At 35.1% G+C, this 15,966-nt stretch overlaps 3 protein-coding genes across 3 annotated transcripts; all 3 read right to left on the bottom strand.

Annotated features, from left to right (window-relative positions):
- Positions 1 to 1,139: 1,139 nt before the first annotated feature.
- LOC135833057 (esterase E4-like) lies at positions 1,140 to 5,833 on the bottom strand. Its single transcript, XM_065346666.1, has 10 exons — positions 5,468 to 5,833; positions 5,257 to 5,394; positions 4,917 to 5,076; positions 3,108 to 3,293; positions 2,533 to 2,747; positions 2,249 to 2,408; positions 1,991 to 2,166; positions 1,730 to 1,889; positions 1,433 to 1,550; positions 1,140 to 1,353 (listed from the first exon to the last, which is right to left on the bottom strand). The coding sequence occupies exons 1-10, from the start codon at positions 5,606 to 5,608 to the stop codon at positions 1,185 to 1,187; spliced, it is 1,623 nt and encodes a 540-aa protein (XP_065202738.1). The 5' UTR covers positions 5,609 to 5,833; the 3' UTR covers positions 1,140 to 1,184.
- Positions 5,834 to 7,823: 1,990 nt separating this feature from the next.
- Positions 7,824 to 11,997, bottom strand: LOC135833055 (esterase E4-like). The gene is made up of 10 exons (XM_065346664.1): positions 11,696 to 11,997; positions 11,484 to 11,621; positions 10,926 to 11,085; positions 9,666 to 9,851; positions 9,175 to 9,389; positions 8,924 to 9,083; positions 8,670 to 8,845; positions 8,392 to 8,551; positions 8,139 to 8,256; positions 7,824 to 8,061 (listed from the first exon to the last, which is right to left on the bottom strand). Exons 1-10 carry the CDS (start codon positions 11,834 to 11,836, stop codon positions 7,893 to 7,895), a joined length of 1,623 nt encoding a protein of 540 aa, XP_065202736.1. The 5' UTR covers positions 11,837 to 11,997; the 3' UTR covers positions 7,824 to 7,892.
- Positions 11,998 to 12,788: 791 nt separating this feature from the next.
- On the bottom strand, positions 12,789 to 15,767 carry LOC135833054 (esterase E4-like). The gene is made up of 10 exons (XM_065346663.1): positions 15,452 to 15,767; positions 15,228 to 15,365; positions 14,975 to 15,134; positions 14,693 to 14,878; positions 14,324 to 14,544; positions 14,092 to 14,251; positions 13,815 to 13,990; positions 13,325 to 13,487; positions 13,083 to 13,200; positions 12,789 to 12,988 (listed from the first exon to the last, which is right to left on the bottom strand). Exons 1-10 carry the CDS (start codon positions 15,590 to 15,592, stop codon positions 12,811 to 12,813), a joined length of 1,641 nt encoding a protein of 546 aa, XP_065202735.1. The 5' UTR covers positions 15,593 to 15,767; the 3' UTR covers positions 12,789 to 12,810.
- Between the last annotated feature and the right edge of the window lie 199 nt (positions 15,768 to 15,966).

Below are 15,966 nucleotides of genomic sequence, written 5' to 3'. Positions count from 1 at the left end.
CACAAAATTTTTTAAATTGGGACAAAAATGTGATCGTTAGAAGACTCCTAAATACACCACCAGTCAAAATTTGAAGTGGTGAAATTCATTTTTTTAATTTTAGTGAATTTTTGAAGATTCAATCAAAGGCCCAAAACTGGGAAGCAATCAAAATTTTAGTTATGTAGAATATCCTATTTTTCGATCTCTCGAGTCGATTGGCGATTACTTCGAGACGTTCTGAAGATCCAAATGGATTTTCTGATTCTCTAGTTATCAAAAAAGTCTGTAGGTAGTTAATGAAATTCAGCACCTTTGAGCTCGGATTTACCATCACTTTGTAACCCATTCGACCGACTTAAGTAGGTCTAGGTACCTACTACCTACTACATATTTTCAATTTTTTTCTGCTCCTTCAAATCCAAGATTTTTTTCAATGACAATTTTTGACAAAAATGAAATCTATTTTCCACCTCGCTCGTGAGTCGATCTTTGATGGTTTCGAGCTGTTCTGAAGCCTCTATCACATTTTCATTGACAACATCAAACTTTGTAGATACTTGAACCGGCTCAAAAATATTTTGAAAATAAGTAGCAAAATCGATTGAATGGGTCATAAAAATTATGAATGCAATAAAATAAAATTTTTGTTCTGATGTTGATTCAAACACGAGTTGAATTCCCACATGTGGTGGTGCTTTAAACTTTCAGTGTGCAAGGGTTTGAAAATAATAATTTTAAAACGTTCCTACACCAAAAGACGCATAAAACTCTTTGGTCAAAAAATAAAATTCATATTTTGGCCTAAAGTGATGGGACAGGTTCAAAAAACCACCTTGGATTTTTTACTGAATTTATAGTGGTAGCCTAGTTCTCTGCGTTGGAAAAATTTGAGGCTCGTAGCTAAGAAGGAGAGAAGAAGCATAAGAGTCTCTGAATCATGTTTTTTAATAAAATTTGTTCAATGGTAGTAGCTCTGTGCAACATTGCGAGGAAAAACTATGCAATATCAAATATCCTAGAAGACGTGTTCAAAAGTTCATAATTTGTACCTAATTTTCTCGAAAATACATAAAAAGAGTCCTCGCTATGTTTCTTCAAGAAGAATGCTCGCTTCTTTTATGAAAAATTCAAGAAATACATACATTATTTATTTGTTTTTGAAATTTTCTAAAATTTTCTACAAAGCGATTTATAATACTTTCTTATTCGTTGTTTTTTGAGAATTGTTTTTTAATTCTGTCCCAAAACTCGAATTTTTCATTATGAAACCGGTTGTCTACCACTTCCAGATTATTATTTATGCTCAGATAACATGGCGAATCAGGTTTTGTAGGTCTCCACTGCACTGGCAAGTTTTCAAAATTAGGATCGCTGAAGAAGAAAATATATGTATAAGATGAGATGACTGTATAATCTATACAAATTAATCGATGTTGAATCAATCGCTCACCCTGTTCGTGCGAATGTGCTAATCAATTTCGTGAACGTTTCTATCATTTGTTTCGTTCTTTCATTTCGTGGTTCATCGAGACAACTCCAGTAAGATGAATCATCACCGTGGAAAGTTCCTTCAAGAAATGAGCGTTTTGTTCAAAATGTCAAAAAGTGGGTACCTTGGTCCCAATTCGTTTGTATAACAAGCTACGATAATTAAATATTATGTATGTACCTATTCTTAATTCTATTGAACATCATCACTTTTAATTGATTATTTTTTTCCAATTGCTGATAGTCAAGTATTTCTTACCTTCCAGTCGTTCGTCGAATAGACTTGTAAATTTACTTTTCATGGTGGTCATTTCTCCTTCGAATTGAAATCTATAAAGAAATACTGGTGTATCGGGAGTAGATGCGACAACATTAATTAACGTGTCGTAAACATCTGACATGAATGCTCCGGTTTGAATCTAAATTGCAAGCAAAATTACCTAGATATGTATACCTTGGTTTGGGTCGAATAATAAATATTTTATTTTATTTTTTCAAAGTCTGACGTGCGAACGCTTACCTCGATCAATTTGGATATCAGAGCATTTTCTATTGGTTTTCCCTGCAAGTAGAACGATTCAATTTGTTCATTTATAAGTTTCAAATCTTCATCGCTTAGGTTTCTTCCCCATCCCCAACTATTTTGACTGATTGACTTTTTAATATTTTTCAATGTACTTTCCCTCATAAACCCCGCTGAATAAATCAATAAAATTGATTCATTTTTAGCCTACGTGTGATGTACATAAATGCATCACATCCGCTTCATTTTACTCACGACAAAATCCTAAAACAGTCTCCAAATCTCCGTATCCTACAATAAGCGGAATTCGGCTTGTCGATGGTATCAATTCTCTCGGAAATACCGGAAGCACCGCGTTTTTACCTTGATCAATAGTTGGTAAAAATATGCCTGTAGGGAGTACTGGAGCGATATCCTGGAAAATATTACGTACTTACATTGGATTGAATTTTTAAACTTGTAATGGATATCTATTTGTCATCCTACGTACTGTACAAATTAATGACTAGGCCTATTTGAAAAATTTCGGATTCATGTACCTTATGGAATTCTTTTTGAAGTTGCCTGTGACTGTCAATAATTGATATAATATTCGTCTTTTTGAAAAATAATAGTAGTTTTTTTCTATCATCAATGCCTCCTCGATAACCTAGCAATTGTGCCATTTCCAAAGCTCGGTCTAGGTTTGTATCTTGAATAAAGCCAGTGGGATCGAATAAAGTTCCGGCCATGATAACAGCTTTATGAAATAAACCTAGATATATTTTATTCGATGTTAATATGAGAGTGTGTTTATGCTTCAGGCCGTGTTCGGAATTGGGTAAATAAATAATAATTGCGTGCGCCTTTTTTGAAATGAAAAAAAAAATCAAAATTAAAGTATTTTAGAGAGAATATTACATTGAAAGTGACACAATTTTCCTACACAAATTACATTGCAGAGCATGTGTTTGTGTATTTCTTTATAATTACTTACTCCAGTCAATGAGCATACCTATAGCACAATAAAAATTGCGAACCAGTCCGCTCAACATTTCTCAAGTGAACTTTTGCAACAATTTTTGCCGAAATCCTAGATGTTTTTTTCTCACTTTGCTCATATGCTTACACTCACCTTTTGCTGCTGGTGACAACATCAATATATGAATTATTACTGCTCCGTTACTATTCCCGATTAAAGTAACGTTCTCTGGATCGCCTCCAAAAGAGCTTATGTTGTCTTTGATCCAATAAAGGGACAGTATGATATCTTTAATGCCTTGGTTGCCAGAACATTCTTCCAGTCCTAGGTTTAAGAAACCTGCAAAGTTTGGTCTATGTGAATAACCATTGAATGTGGTCATATATACTAATGTATAGAGAGTGTTCCTATTCATAACTACTTCTGACGGAACTACTAAAAACATGTTTAAAATCAAAATTTTCTTATTTGTAGGAAATTTCTGAAATTTACAATCAATTTCAAAAACCCATGAAAATTTGCCAAGTTTTTGGCTACAAAATATAAATATTTCCTCAGTTTCAGAAACGATGTCTTTCGATATTTTGGCTCAAGTAATTACTGCAAAAGATTTGCGAAGAACAATTTTCAAAATAGGTATTAATAAAATTTTGGTCTTGGACTTCGGTGGCAATGACTTAGATCGACGCAAAATCTCAAATATGTACTATTTTGTGAAGCTGGAGCAGGTTGGATAAAGTTTATATGTACTAGTTCTCACATTCCAGGTTGGGATGTTGATGTTGTTCCACCTTGTTTTAACTCCGCATATTCTTCACACCCTATCCAGCTGCCTTGGCGGATGAGGATCAGCTTGATGGAGACTTATGGCCATTGCTAAATTGATGTCCATATAATTCTCAGGAGATGTAATGGTGTTGGTTTCCCGCTGCCTTCCACCATGATTTTCTGTTGGGGTTTACTCACTTAGCTGAATTTGCCAGTTTTTAGGCACTGGTATTTGCCTTCTCACTATGAAGCTCTTACACTTCCCTGGGGCTGGAACGAGTGAGTTGTTGGTGTTCTGCAGCTCTTATGCATTCTTGTTTGTAATCCATATTTATGTACTTAGAGGTTTGGCCTTCAGCTTGCCACTCCTCTCCGTCGTTCCACTAACTGGAGAATTCTGCTTTGGCCATGTTTATCAATTCAGAATCCATCAAACAGCAACATGTTACCACCCTGCATGATGTGGATACACAGATTACCCCTGGTGTTGTCTTCGCCTTCTGATCTGTCCTCCGGGACTGGCTCCTCTTGATGATCCGAGCTACTACCTAGAGACTACCTCTAGCGACAACAACCTGTGCCCTCATGAGGCTGAATATCTTAACTTTCATTAATTAATAAACGGGTTTCACTGAACTTGGTCAAAATCCTGTAGAGAGTATTCGAGGACCAAAGTTACTCGCTATAGTAGGGAACTTTATGCCCTAAAGCCGAGGCTGCACTGCGTAGCAGTGTGCTCTGGACGGATTAGTTCGGACAGAGTGCAGGACGAACATCTCGGACGTCTGTGGCCTCATTATATCGTAAAGCTATGGTCGTAGTCGCATCTCATGCAGAAGTGCTTAGGTTAAACTTTGTACAACACGCCGTTCTATTATAAGTAGTAGAATAGAACTAGTACTCTGTTATAAGATAACTTCGTTCAATAAATCAGTTGAGAATTGAAAGTGTTGTTCTTGAGTACTAGACAGTTAAAGGTAACTCTGACGAAGCTTAGGCTCGGAAGGGTGGGACGTTTTAAACCCCGATTCTAACTTGTCCTGTCTTGGACGGCAAGTTAGAATCCACATTTACCTTTACAATCCTCAAAACATTTTTTTCACTTTCACGATCCTCCCTACTATTCATCTTCTGACTGCAAAGAGTTGCGAATGCGACAGATCAGGATAGTAATCATAAGTTTTGATTATTTACCTAGTACGTGCAATCTGTACGCAACACCAACGTATACTACGCCTTGGTGCATAACAAAACTGGGATTGCCGAAATGATCATCATTTGGCGAACCATGAAGGAATGATCCCGAATGAATTAATACAATGACAGGCTTCAGAGTTGTGGATTTGGTTGGCAGCTGGATCAAAAAAATATGTTACTTGTTTAAATTATTACTGAATGGTAGGTACTCTTCGCATTTGTAGGTAGTTGTTAGTGGAAATTTAAAATATGTAGGAGAGTTATTTTCATCGCACCATATGTGGAGTATTTCACCCCAAGGATATATAAATAATTAGTAATTGAAATTAATCATCACTTCTGGTGTATGAATGTTATTAAACAGACAGTCTTCTGTTCCCATAAATCGGCAAAACAGCAAGGAGAACTGTACGCAGCCTGGTTTCTGAATTGTGGCATCGTACACATCTTTCCATGGTTTCACTCTTACTGGGTCCTGTTAAAATAATTTTATAAATCTTGGCAGAAAATATTCGTTTTTAAAGTTACTAGATATTTTTCTTCATTACTTTAAATTTCAATGCATTGGTCGGCGGTTGCCCGTAGGGTACACCATAGAAGGAATAATATTCTGCTCCCGAGAACGGAGATATTTTTTTAACACCGCGAATTTTTCCTTCCTTCACAGAAACGATTATTCTTTCAGACATTTTTTCGCGTTAGTTTTCAATTTGATTTCATCGTTTCGTTTGTGGAATGAGTATTTTTTTTTAGTGAAGAATACTATTGAAATATATTTGGCCATCTTATCTTCAATATGCTAAAGTACAATGCTAACTCGATATCATTCAAGCTTTTTTGACAACCGTGAATCGTTCACGTATAGGCATGTTATGTTTTCGATTTACGTACGTAGCGTACCTACCTACCTAGACTTACCAACTACCTACAGGTTTATTTTCGAGGAATTATGAGATAAGTTACGGTGTATCCGTGATAATAGGTAAAATAATGTCATGTGGCATTGTTTGAAAATGGAATTTTTGTGCTCCCACTGCTTCCGTATAATGTAGGTTTTCAAGTCAAACTGTGCACTTCATGAGAGAAATACCTGCTTTCGTAAAAAGTTTGTTACCTATCTAATACTGTAATGTATCGTTGCTGACTGCTTTTTGACTTTGGTTCCTCAAGATCGTTATTTTTTGTTCAAAATTTTCGTGTTCATCTAAGCAACACGCTCGTGTCGCCCCCCCTCGCTCTCTTGCACAATAATAAACTAAAACGACCGAGCGTGCATTGCTAATACTTCTGTGATGATTTGGGTTCATGTGTCGCAGAGTCATTTTACTCGTTGAAATGCATTTAATCGAAAAAATTCAAGAGGAATGAAGTTTTTATTTCGACGCGTTCTTTATAGGTAGACCCAAACAAATTTTGTATTACCGACTTTTCTTAAGAAAAGTGGAGTACTGTATTTGTTGCGATAGTGAGAGTTGGGCCGGGGAGTGACTTTTCTTTACGTTTTGAGGGTCTGAGATCACGATACGCTCATTCCCACAAATGGAACTTGCTGACGATCCGAGGCCCGCATCTTCGACACTTGAAAAAATTTTAAAGAATGAGGAAATAAATTCAACCTACACTACAATTTAAAGAATTTATTATAACGTGATTAACTGATTATACATAGGACATTATCCTACCTTTCGGTAGTATTAGTCAACTAAGATCCGTCATAAGGGAGTATAATGCATAATTTATAACTAGTACCAGATGCAGCTAATTAATTTCCTCGTAACAAATTCACCTGTGTTGGAATTGTTTAAGAGTAGAAAAACAAGAAACATTTATATAATAATACACGATGAATTCATGCAAAACACCATTGACAAAAACAATAGGTAGGCATAGAATTCTCCAATTCAATATACCTACCTGTTACAATAATTAGTAGTAAGCTAATTACCTGGGTAGCAAATCCACTTTAACATTTACCTAACACTATCCATGTTGACCATCTCTATCAGTTGTCCCCCCAATACTAAGGACTTTGATGGCACCTTAACGAAACGAGATTTCACGTAAGTAACACTTCGCATAATTTAATGATGTCCAGATACATCTTAAACTACTGAAAAGAACTCCAATATAATTGATCATCAGATCAATTAATTGTTTAAATCAAATTAAATAAATTTCACACGCGAGGTGTTAACAAATAAAAACTTATTACGTACTAGGATGACGAAGAACCATCTTACTGCAGGAAATGGAACTAAGTGGAGAAATAGCCGCAGACTACCCCTATACCTATATAATTTTTTGTGATCATCACGTGACCACATACCAAAGGCTTTCTCCGCATTTCTCCCTATTTAAATAATAAGCTCGCGGCCGCGAGCTCGGCTAAAGACCTGACTGTCATCATAAATATGTCATCTTAATTAATGACATATTTTGCCTATCTTCCCTTCGTAAATAACATGTTACCAAACTTTACAGTTTAAGGGGTTCATAAAATCATCCCCCTTTAGGCGATGGAAGGCAGTATGCACTATATCAAACTCTTTTGTCAAAAAATAAAATGCAGATTTTGGACTTCAGTGATGGGACTGGTTCAAAAAAATGCCTAGGATTTTTAATGAATTTCTAGTGGTAGCCTAGTTCTTCGAATTGAAAAATTTTTGGGCTCATAGCTAAAAAGAGGAGACGAAACATGGGAGCCTCTGCAATGAATCATTTTTTTTTCATCAATTTTGTTAAATTTAAGTAGCTCTGTGTAATATTGCATCGAGAAACCACGCAACATCAAATATATCCGAAAAGACGTGCTCAAAAGTTCATAATTTGTACCTAATCTTCTTGAAAATGTACTCGCAATGTTTCTTCAAGATAAATGTTCGCTCTTTAATAAAAAAATTCAAAAAATATCTACATATTTATTTGTTTTTGAAATTTTCTAAAATTTTCTACAGAGCGATTTATAATACGTTCTTATTCATTGTTTTTTGAGAATTGCTTTTTAATTCTGTCCCAGAACTCGAATTTTTCATTATGAAATCGGCTGTCTACCACTTCCAGATTATTATTTATGCTCAGATAACATGGCGAATCAGGTTTCGTAGGTCTCCACAACACAGGCAAGTTTTCGAAATTAGGATCGCTGAATAAGAAAAAATATGTTTAAGGCGGAAAGACTGTATTATCTACATATTAATCGATACTGAATGAATCGCTCACCCTGTTCGTGCGAATGTGGTAATCAATTTCGTGAACGTTTCTACCATTTGTTTTGTTCTTTCATTTCGTGGTTCATCGACGAAATTCCAGTAAGATGAATCATCACCGTGGAAAGTTCCTTCAAGAAATAAGGGTTTTATGTATTCAAAATATCAAATGATGCGCTGGTACCAATTACGAGTGTATGACAAGCTTATGAAGTTGTATAAGGTCTTAAATTTTTTTCCTCAAATTATACTTGAGTATTTCTTACCTTCCAGTCGTTCGTCGAATAGACTTGCGAATTTAGTTTTCATGGTGGCCAATTCCCCTTCGAATTGAAATCTATAAAGAAATACTGGTGTATCGGGAGTAGATGCCACTACATTAATTAACGTGTCATAAACATCGGACATGAATGCTCCGGTTTGAATCTAAATTGAAACCCAAACAGGAAATGATACCTAGGTATACTTATGTTCGGCTTATCGGGTTTTGAGTCGAATAAAAATTTTAGTTTATTTTTTCAAAGTCTTGCGTATGAACGCTTACCTCAATCAATTTGGATACCGGAGCATTTTCTATCGGCTTTCCCTGCAAATAGAACGATTCAACTTGTTCATTTATAAGTTCCAAATCTTCATCGCTTAGGTTTCTTCCCCATCCCCAACTGTTTTGACTGATTGCTTTTTTAATATTTTTCGATGTACTTTCCCTCATAAACCCCGCTGAATAAATCAATAAAATGGGTTCATTTTCAGCCAAAGTGTGATGTAAATACATCACGTACGCTTCATTTTACTCACGCAGAAATCCTAACGCCGTTTCCAGGTCGCAGTATCCGATAATAAGTGGAATTCGGCTTGTCGATGGTATCAATTCTCTCGGAAATACTGGAAGCACCGCGTTTTTACCTTGGTCAATGGTTGGTAAAAATATGCCTGTAGGGAGTACTGGAGCAATTTCCTGGAATTGAATTTTTTAAATTATACGAGTGTCAATTTGTCATCCTACAACACAAGTTAACTGCTAATTTAAAAATTTCGCGTTCATATACCTTATGGAATTCTTTTTGTAGTTTCCTATGACCTTCAATAAATGATACGATATTCGTCTTTTTGAAAAATAATAAAAGTTTTTTTCTATCATCAATGCCTCCTCGATAGCCTAGCATTTGTGCCATTTCCAAAGCTCGATCTAGGTTATTATCTTGAATGAAGCCAGTGGGATCGAATAAAGTTCCGGCCATGATAACAGCTTTATGAAATAAACCTAAACATATTTATTCGATGTTAATATGAGTAGGCAGTGTTGCTGCAGGCAATGTTCGGAATTGGGTAGTTGATTAATAATCGCATACTATTTTTTGGTAATGTTAAGACAAGGAATCAAATAAAGACTCCCTACTTTAAAAACATAATATGGCTTACCCCGCTCAACATTTCTTCTGGTAGCCTCCCACTCAAAGTGAATTTTTCTATAAATTTTTGCCAAAATCCTGGATGTTTTTTTTTCACTTCACTCGCATGCTTAGTTGCTTACGCTTACCTTTTGCTGCTGGTGACAACATCAATATATGAATTAATACTGCTCCGTTACTATTTCCTAATAAAGTAACGTTCTCTGGATCGCCTCCAAAAGAGCTTATGTTGTCTTTGATCCATTGAAGGGACAGTATGATATCTTTAATGCCTTGGTTTCCGGAACATTCTTCTATTCCTAGGTTCAAGAAACCTGCAATGCTCGGTCTATGTGAATATTACAATTGAATTTAATCATATATACAGGGTGTTTCTATTCATACATATGATGGTACTGAAAGGAAAAAATTCTCAAAATGAAAAATTTTCTGTGCGTAGGGAATTTCTAAAATTTGCACGAGTGGCTGTATTTTGCCTAGAACCAGCTCCAGAATCCAAATTCCGCCATTTTGTGTCTTTCTGTTTTCAGAAGGGGTGGAAATTAACTTGGGCAACTAAAATCGAGTTGCGGCTTATTTTCGATAAGTTTAAGGGATTGTCCCCATTTGGTTTGGATTTCAGACGAATACTCTAAACGCGGTTTTTTGACCAGCATATAGTATATTTTCAATGTTAACTGGAGAACGCTGCACAAAATACGCAATCGAGTTGTCCGCCTGGAAATCGAGCTATTATACTTAGATAAACTCGTTAAATTAGTCGATATTAAATTAAAATTGGATTTTTAGTTGTCTAAACTACTCGTAATTTTATAACATCGTCTGAAGAAATTTTATAAAAAGGTTTAAAATGACCTTGAGCGGCGAAATTTTATTTAGGGGAGGTGATATTGGTTTCATAATTTTTCATAATTTTTACTACATAAATAAACTGTAGGTACACTTAAAAAGAAGCATGAACCCTTGAAAAGTGTTGATTATAAATTTTCAAAAATCGAAAAATCAACTGAGACAGCTGACATTTTGGTCATGGGGGTTCTAAATCATGCTCTTTCCAAAAATCGTGGTCCCATTTCAAAATACGAATAAAATTGGTCTTGGATTTTGGTGGCAATGACCTAGGTCGACGCAGAATCTCAAATACATATTATGCTATTTTTCGAAACTGGGCTAGGTTAGATTAGAGTTTGGAGCGAAAAAATCACATTTTTTCGGAATTGCTCCCTCTTTGAGAACTCTTATGTCCCCTCCAGAGCTAAACTTGTTTCCGAGTAAGTTTCACTTAGTAAAGGTCTTCATTGAAGTTGGTCAAAATCCTCCAAGATTTTTTTCACGATCTCTCGATTGCAAAGAGATCAGAATGGTAATCATAAATTTTGATAATTTACCTAGTATGTGCAATCTGTACGCTACGCCAACGTATACTACGTCTTGATGCATGATAAAACTGGGATTGCCGAAATGATCATCATTTGGCGAACCGTGAAGGAATGATCCCGAATGAATTAATACAATGACAGGCTTTAGAGGTGTGGATTTGGTTGGCAGCTGAATCAAAAAAAAAACCATTATTGAATGATTAAATACCTCTCGTATTTCTACATCTTTGTGAAATTCGTCAGTGGAAGGGGAGGGATTGGCGCCTGATTAATAATTCTTGCACTGGCTCAGAGTAGGTATCAAGTTTGATTTCTAAAATTTGAGAATATGGCTGAAGAAATTATGGTATAATGTGAATTTCGACTTTTCTAGAACATTAGATAAGATTATGTGGAAATATTGATTTTTTTAAAATTTGCTATGGAGGCTCCAGAATCGTTTAAAATGATTCTAAACCGTTTCAAATAGATTAGGAGAACGAGAAACATAGAAAATGGGGGGGAGGGGGAATATTTCACCTCCAAGGATACATAGGTAATTAATTAGTTATCAAAATTAATCATCACTTCTGGTGTATGGATGTTATTGAATAGGCAATCTTCTGTTCCCATAAATCGGCAAAACAGCAACGAGAACTGTATGCAGCCTGGTTTCTGGATTGTGGCATCGTACACATCTTTCCATGGTTTCACTCTCACTGGGTCCTGTTAAAATTATTTTACTTATATATCCTAGTCGAAAATATTCGAGTTTAAAGTTAGATATGTTTCTTTATTACTTTAAATTTTAATGCATTGGTGGGTGGTTGTCCGTAAGGTACACCATAGAAAGAATAATATTCTGCGCCTGAGAACGGAGATATTTTTTTAACACCGCGAACTTTTCCTTCCTTCACAGAAACGATGATTCTTTCAGACATTTTTTCGCGTTAATTTTTAATTTTATTTCATGGTTTGGTGTGCGAAAAGTATTTTTTAGTAAAGAGTTCTAATGAAATATTTGGCCATCTTATCTGCCGATTTGTTAAAGTACACTGCTGACTCGATATCACTCGAGCTTTTTTGACAAGCGTGAGCCATTTACGTATTAAGCATGTAATGTTTTCGATGTACCTACTACCTACAGGTTTGTTTTCGGAGAATTATGAGATAAGTTACGATGTATCTGTGATAATGGGCAAGGTTATATGTCATGTGGCATTATTTGAAAATGACATTTTTCTACCCCTTATATTCAAATCAAACTGTGCACTCCATGAAAGAAATACCTGCTTTAGTAAAAAGTTTGTTAATATGGGAATGTATCGTAGATGATGGCTTTTTGACTTTGGATCCTGAGGATCGTTATTCGTTTAAAATTTATATTCGTAAGTTTTTAAAAATTCCTAGGGTCAGTTTTCATAGAATGATGAAAACTTGAGAGCCTCCGGTACATTCTTAGATTTTTCTTTGCTGAAAATATGCAGAATTTAATTTTCGCCTCTTCTATAGGTATATATGTTAGGTACCTACCTACTAAAAGTTAATCAATCTTTCAAAAACTGGAGCACCCAAAAATCTGCAGAAGGTTCCAAAAGAACTTGAAATCATCCCAAACGATCTAAGTGACCATAAATGGCCAATGGAGCGTAAAATAAATTTCAGCTTTCTACAAATATGTACCTTAATCTCAGTTTTACCTATTTTTTTTCATTCAAACTAAACGATTTGATTTTTCAAAAATTTGTTGAAAATCGAAACATAAAATCTAACGTCTGAATTTCAGTCTACTTAGTGATGTATTTAGACTATAGGTAAATGTTATTAAAAAATAAATAATTACTTATTAAGAAAAAAAAAGATCTAAAAGAAATCAATAAGTAGAACAATACCTTTAGGGCAGCATAATACAATTTTATTTTTCTGAAACAGTGTTTTTCTGGAATCTTTTCTTAATTTTATCCCAAAATTCTAATTTTTCATTGTGCAATCGGTTATCAACCATTTCTAGATCATTGTTTATACTTAAATAACAAGGCGAACCTGATCTTGTAGGTCTCCAGTGTACTGGTATACCCTTAAAATTAGGATCACTGTGGAAGAAAATTCATTATTAAAGTGAGAATGATGAAAGAGTTAGTAAATCGTGCATACGAGTAGTTCATTTCATAGCCTCTTTATGCTTACCCTGTTCGTGCAAATGTAGAAATCAATTTCGTGAACGTTTCTACTGTATGTTTTGCTTTTTCATTTGGTGGTTCATCGATACAGCCCCAATAGCAAGCATCATCCGCATGGAAAGTCCCTTTAAATGATATAAAATGTGATCGAGTTAAAGAATGCTTTCAGAGTTATTTGTGCATAATTTAAATCAATTTCTCTCATTGTGTTTCTTGTATAAGAAAGTGGTGATTTTGAATACTCGCTACCTTTTATCGTTTCTTTGAATACACCAATGAATCTATTCTTCAATGTCCCCATGTCCCCTTCGAACTGAAATCTATAAAGATATACGGGTGACTCGGCGGCGGTAGATGCGACGACATTAATCAAAGTATCGTAAATGTCTGAGATTATTGCTCCAGTTTGAATCTAAAGTTTGAATCACGATTTTATTATTAGGTAGTACATATTTTAAAGGTATTTGTCTGTATTGTATCAGGTGAAAAAGGCTGCACAAAGTGCTGAAAGGGAATAAACATTGTAGTCCAGACCTGAGAAGATCTGGTCAGATCTAATTAATCAGAACAGATCAGATCTGATCAGACCCAATAGGAGCTGATCGGATCTGATCAAATCGTGTCAGATCTCTCATTTTCCTCTAGAGACTGTATCTAAGGCGAGGTGAGATCATCAGCAACGACTTTGGCTTTTAGCTCACCAATAAGAGATATAATTTTTTATATTTTCAGTACCTACATCAATCAAAGTGGATATTGGAGCTTTTTCTATTGGTTCTCCTTGCAAATAGAATGATTCAATTTCTTTGTTTATTAGTTCCAAATCTTCATCACTCAAGTCTCTTCCCCAACCCCACTTGTTCTGACGGATTGTTGTTCTAATATTTTTCATGGTACTGGTTCTTATGAATCCCGCTATTCAAAAGAAGTGCATTTAGGATATAGTGGCTCGTGCATACAGATATTGATTGTATTTATGAATCACTGTTGTCTTATTCTAGGCAGATAAGACTTACGGACAAATCCTAAAGCGGACTCTAGATCACAGTACCCAATGATAAGTGGAATTTTGCTCGTCTTTGGTATTAATTCTCTTGGAAATATTGGTAAGACGGCGTTTTCTCCATGGTCAATAGTTGGTAAAAATATTCCCGTGGGGAGTACAGGAGCGACTTTCTGGAAAAAGTAAGAAGTGTGCAAAACGTTTTTCGGAATGTGTTGTTTTGAGATCATAGTCTATTTATTTACCTTGTGGAAATCTTTTTGGAGTTTTCTATGAGCCTCAATCAGTGCTACAATGTTCACTTTCTTAAAAAATAATAAAAGTTTTTTCATATCGCTAATATCACCTCGATAGCCCGCCTTCTCTGCTATTTCAAGTGCATCTTTCTCATTTGCATTTTGAAAATATGCGGTAGGATCGAATAAATTTCCTCCCATGATGACAGCTTTGTGAAATATACCTGCATCTATGGATATTCAAAAATGATTCATTTTCCAATTTGTGTTACTGCGTGGTTTGGGTTAGGAATGATAATTTGATTGCCTTAGAAGGAGACACTTGAAATCGGGATGTGTTTTATACTTTACACTTGGAATAACCTTACTATTTCATACCTTGCACTGTCGGTGATAGCATTAATATATGAATAATTACTGCTTCATTACTACTTCCTATTAAAGTGACATTTTCTGGATCTCCTCCAAAAGAGCTTATGTTATCTTTGATCCAATGAAGAGACAGTATGATGTCTTTAATGCCTTGATTTCCGGAACATTCCTTTATGCCCAAGTTCAAAAAACCTGCAATGTGTATAAATCAGATGCACGTTTCCTCCTCATTAGTTATTGATGTTAGAGATTTTGAAAATTTTTCTTTTTTTGCTGTGGATTATTCACCTAATAAATGCAATCTGTAGGCAATACCAACATATACTATGTCACGATGCATCACGAAACTAGTATTGCCAAAGTTATCTTCATTTGGTGAGCCATGATGAAATGATCCTGGGTGAATCAGGACGATCACGGGTCTTAAAGGAGTAGATTTGGTTGGCAACTGGTTCAAACATCCAATATGAAAAAGTTACGAATATATAATTTTTTATGAAACTAACGTATGTAAAAATAAACAATCAAAATAAATGATTACTTCTGGAGTATGAATATTATTAAATAAACAATCTTCGTTTCCCAAAAATCTGTAGAGTTTCAAAGAGAATTGTATGCAACCTGGTTTCTCGATTGTAGCATCGTAAACATCTTTCCAAGTTTTCACTTTTACTGGATCCTGTGGTGGCGGAAAAAATGACCAAAAAATTGGAAAATGATCGTGCATGATGAATTTGAATTTTGTATACGTCTTGTTCCGATTACCTTGAATCGTAAATTATTTACAGGCGGTTGTCCATAGGGCACTCCATAAAAAGAATAATATTCTGCTCCAGAATACTCGGAAATTTTTTTGACACCGCGAATTTTTCCTTCCTTCAATGAAACGATTATTCTTTCTGACATTTTCACACTTTTGATTTTGTGTACGTTTCTTGCTGTATTTGCGAACAAAGTGTTCTAATTCAAAGTATTTGGAGTTGCGTTGTTTTATATTCCGATAGGTAAAGTTGAAGTCATATACCTAACATGGCTTTATGTCAATGGGACGTTACTCATGTGTGTTGGTAGGTATTGAATGTCTGAAATATTTGAGGCCACTAATGTGTTATTTTGAAGAAAATTTCCCGCATGTAAAAGACTTGTTATTTTTAGTATCTACAAATGATAAGTAAAATTCGAGGATCACTCAGACCAGATAGTGAAGTCAAATAAGAAAAAATAAAAACATTTTTGGCTACCCAAGCTTTTATGATGAAAAATTGTCAAGGGTATTCCCC

The sequence above is a fragment of the Planococcus citri genome, chromosome 1 (genome assembly GCF_950023065.1).
Source record: "Planococcus citri chromosome 1, ihPlaCitr1.1, whole genome shotgun sequence".
NCBI lineage: Eukaryota > Metazoa > Arthropoda > Insecta > Hemiptera > Pseudococcidae > Planococcus > Planococcus citri.
The sequence above is the reverse complement of the archived record's forward strand: the minus strand, read 5'-3'. Positions and strand labels throughout refer to the sequence as shown.

Excerpts from the sequence above, each read along its gene's own strand:
- LOC135833054 (XM_065346663.1), bottom strand. The coding sequence starts at position 15,592 with ATGTCAGAAAGAATAATCGTTTCATTGAAGGAAGGAAAAATTCGCGGT. Across the intron at positions 14,879-14,974 it reads CTACAGATTGCATTTATTAG|GTTTTTTGAACTTGGGCATA; the intron begins GTGAATAATCCA and ends TACACATTGCAG. Across the intron at positions 13,488-13,814 it reads CAATATCCACTTTGATTGAT|ATTCAAACTGGAGCAATAAT; the intron begins GTAGGTACTGAA and ends TTCAAACTTTAG.
- LOC135833055 (XM_065346664.1), bottom strand. The coding sequence starts at position 11,836 with ATGTCTGAAAGAATCATCGTTTCTGTGAAGGAAGGAAAAGTTCGCGGT. Across the intron at positions 9,852-10,925 it reads GTACAGATTGCACATACTAG|GTTTCTTGAACCTAGGAATA; the intron begins GTAAATTATCAA and ends CGAGCATTGCAG. Across the intron at positions 8,552-8,669 it reads CGGTATCCAAATTGATTGAG|ATTCAAACCGGAGCATTCAT; the intron begins GTAAGCGTTCAT and ends GTTTCAATTTAG.
- LOC135833057 (XM_065346666.1), bottom strand. The coding sequence starts at position 5,608 with ATGTCTGAAAGAATAATCGTTTCTGTGAAGGAAGGAAAAATTCGCGGT. Across the intron at positions 5,395-5,467 it reads CCAATGCATTGAAATTTAAA|GACCCAGTAAGAGTGAAACC; the intron begins GTAATGAAGAAA and ends TTATTTTAACAG. Across the intron at positions 5,077-5,256 it reads ATAACATTCATACACCAGAA|CTGCCAACCAAATCCACAAC; the intron begins GTGATGATTAAT and ends TTTTTGATCCAG.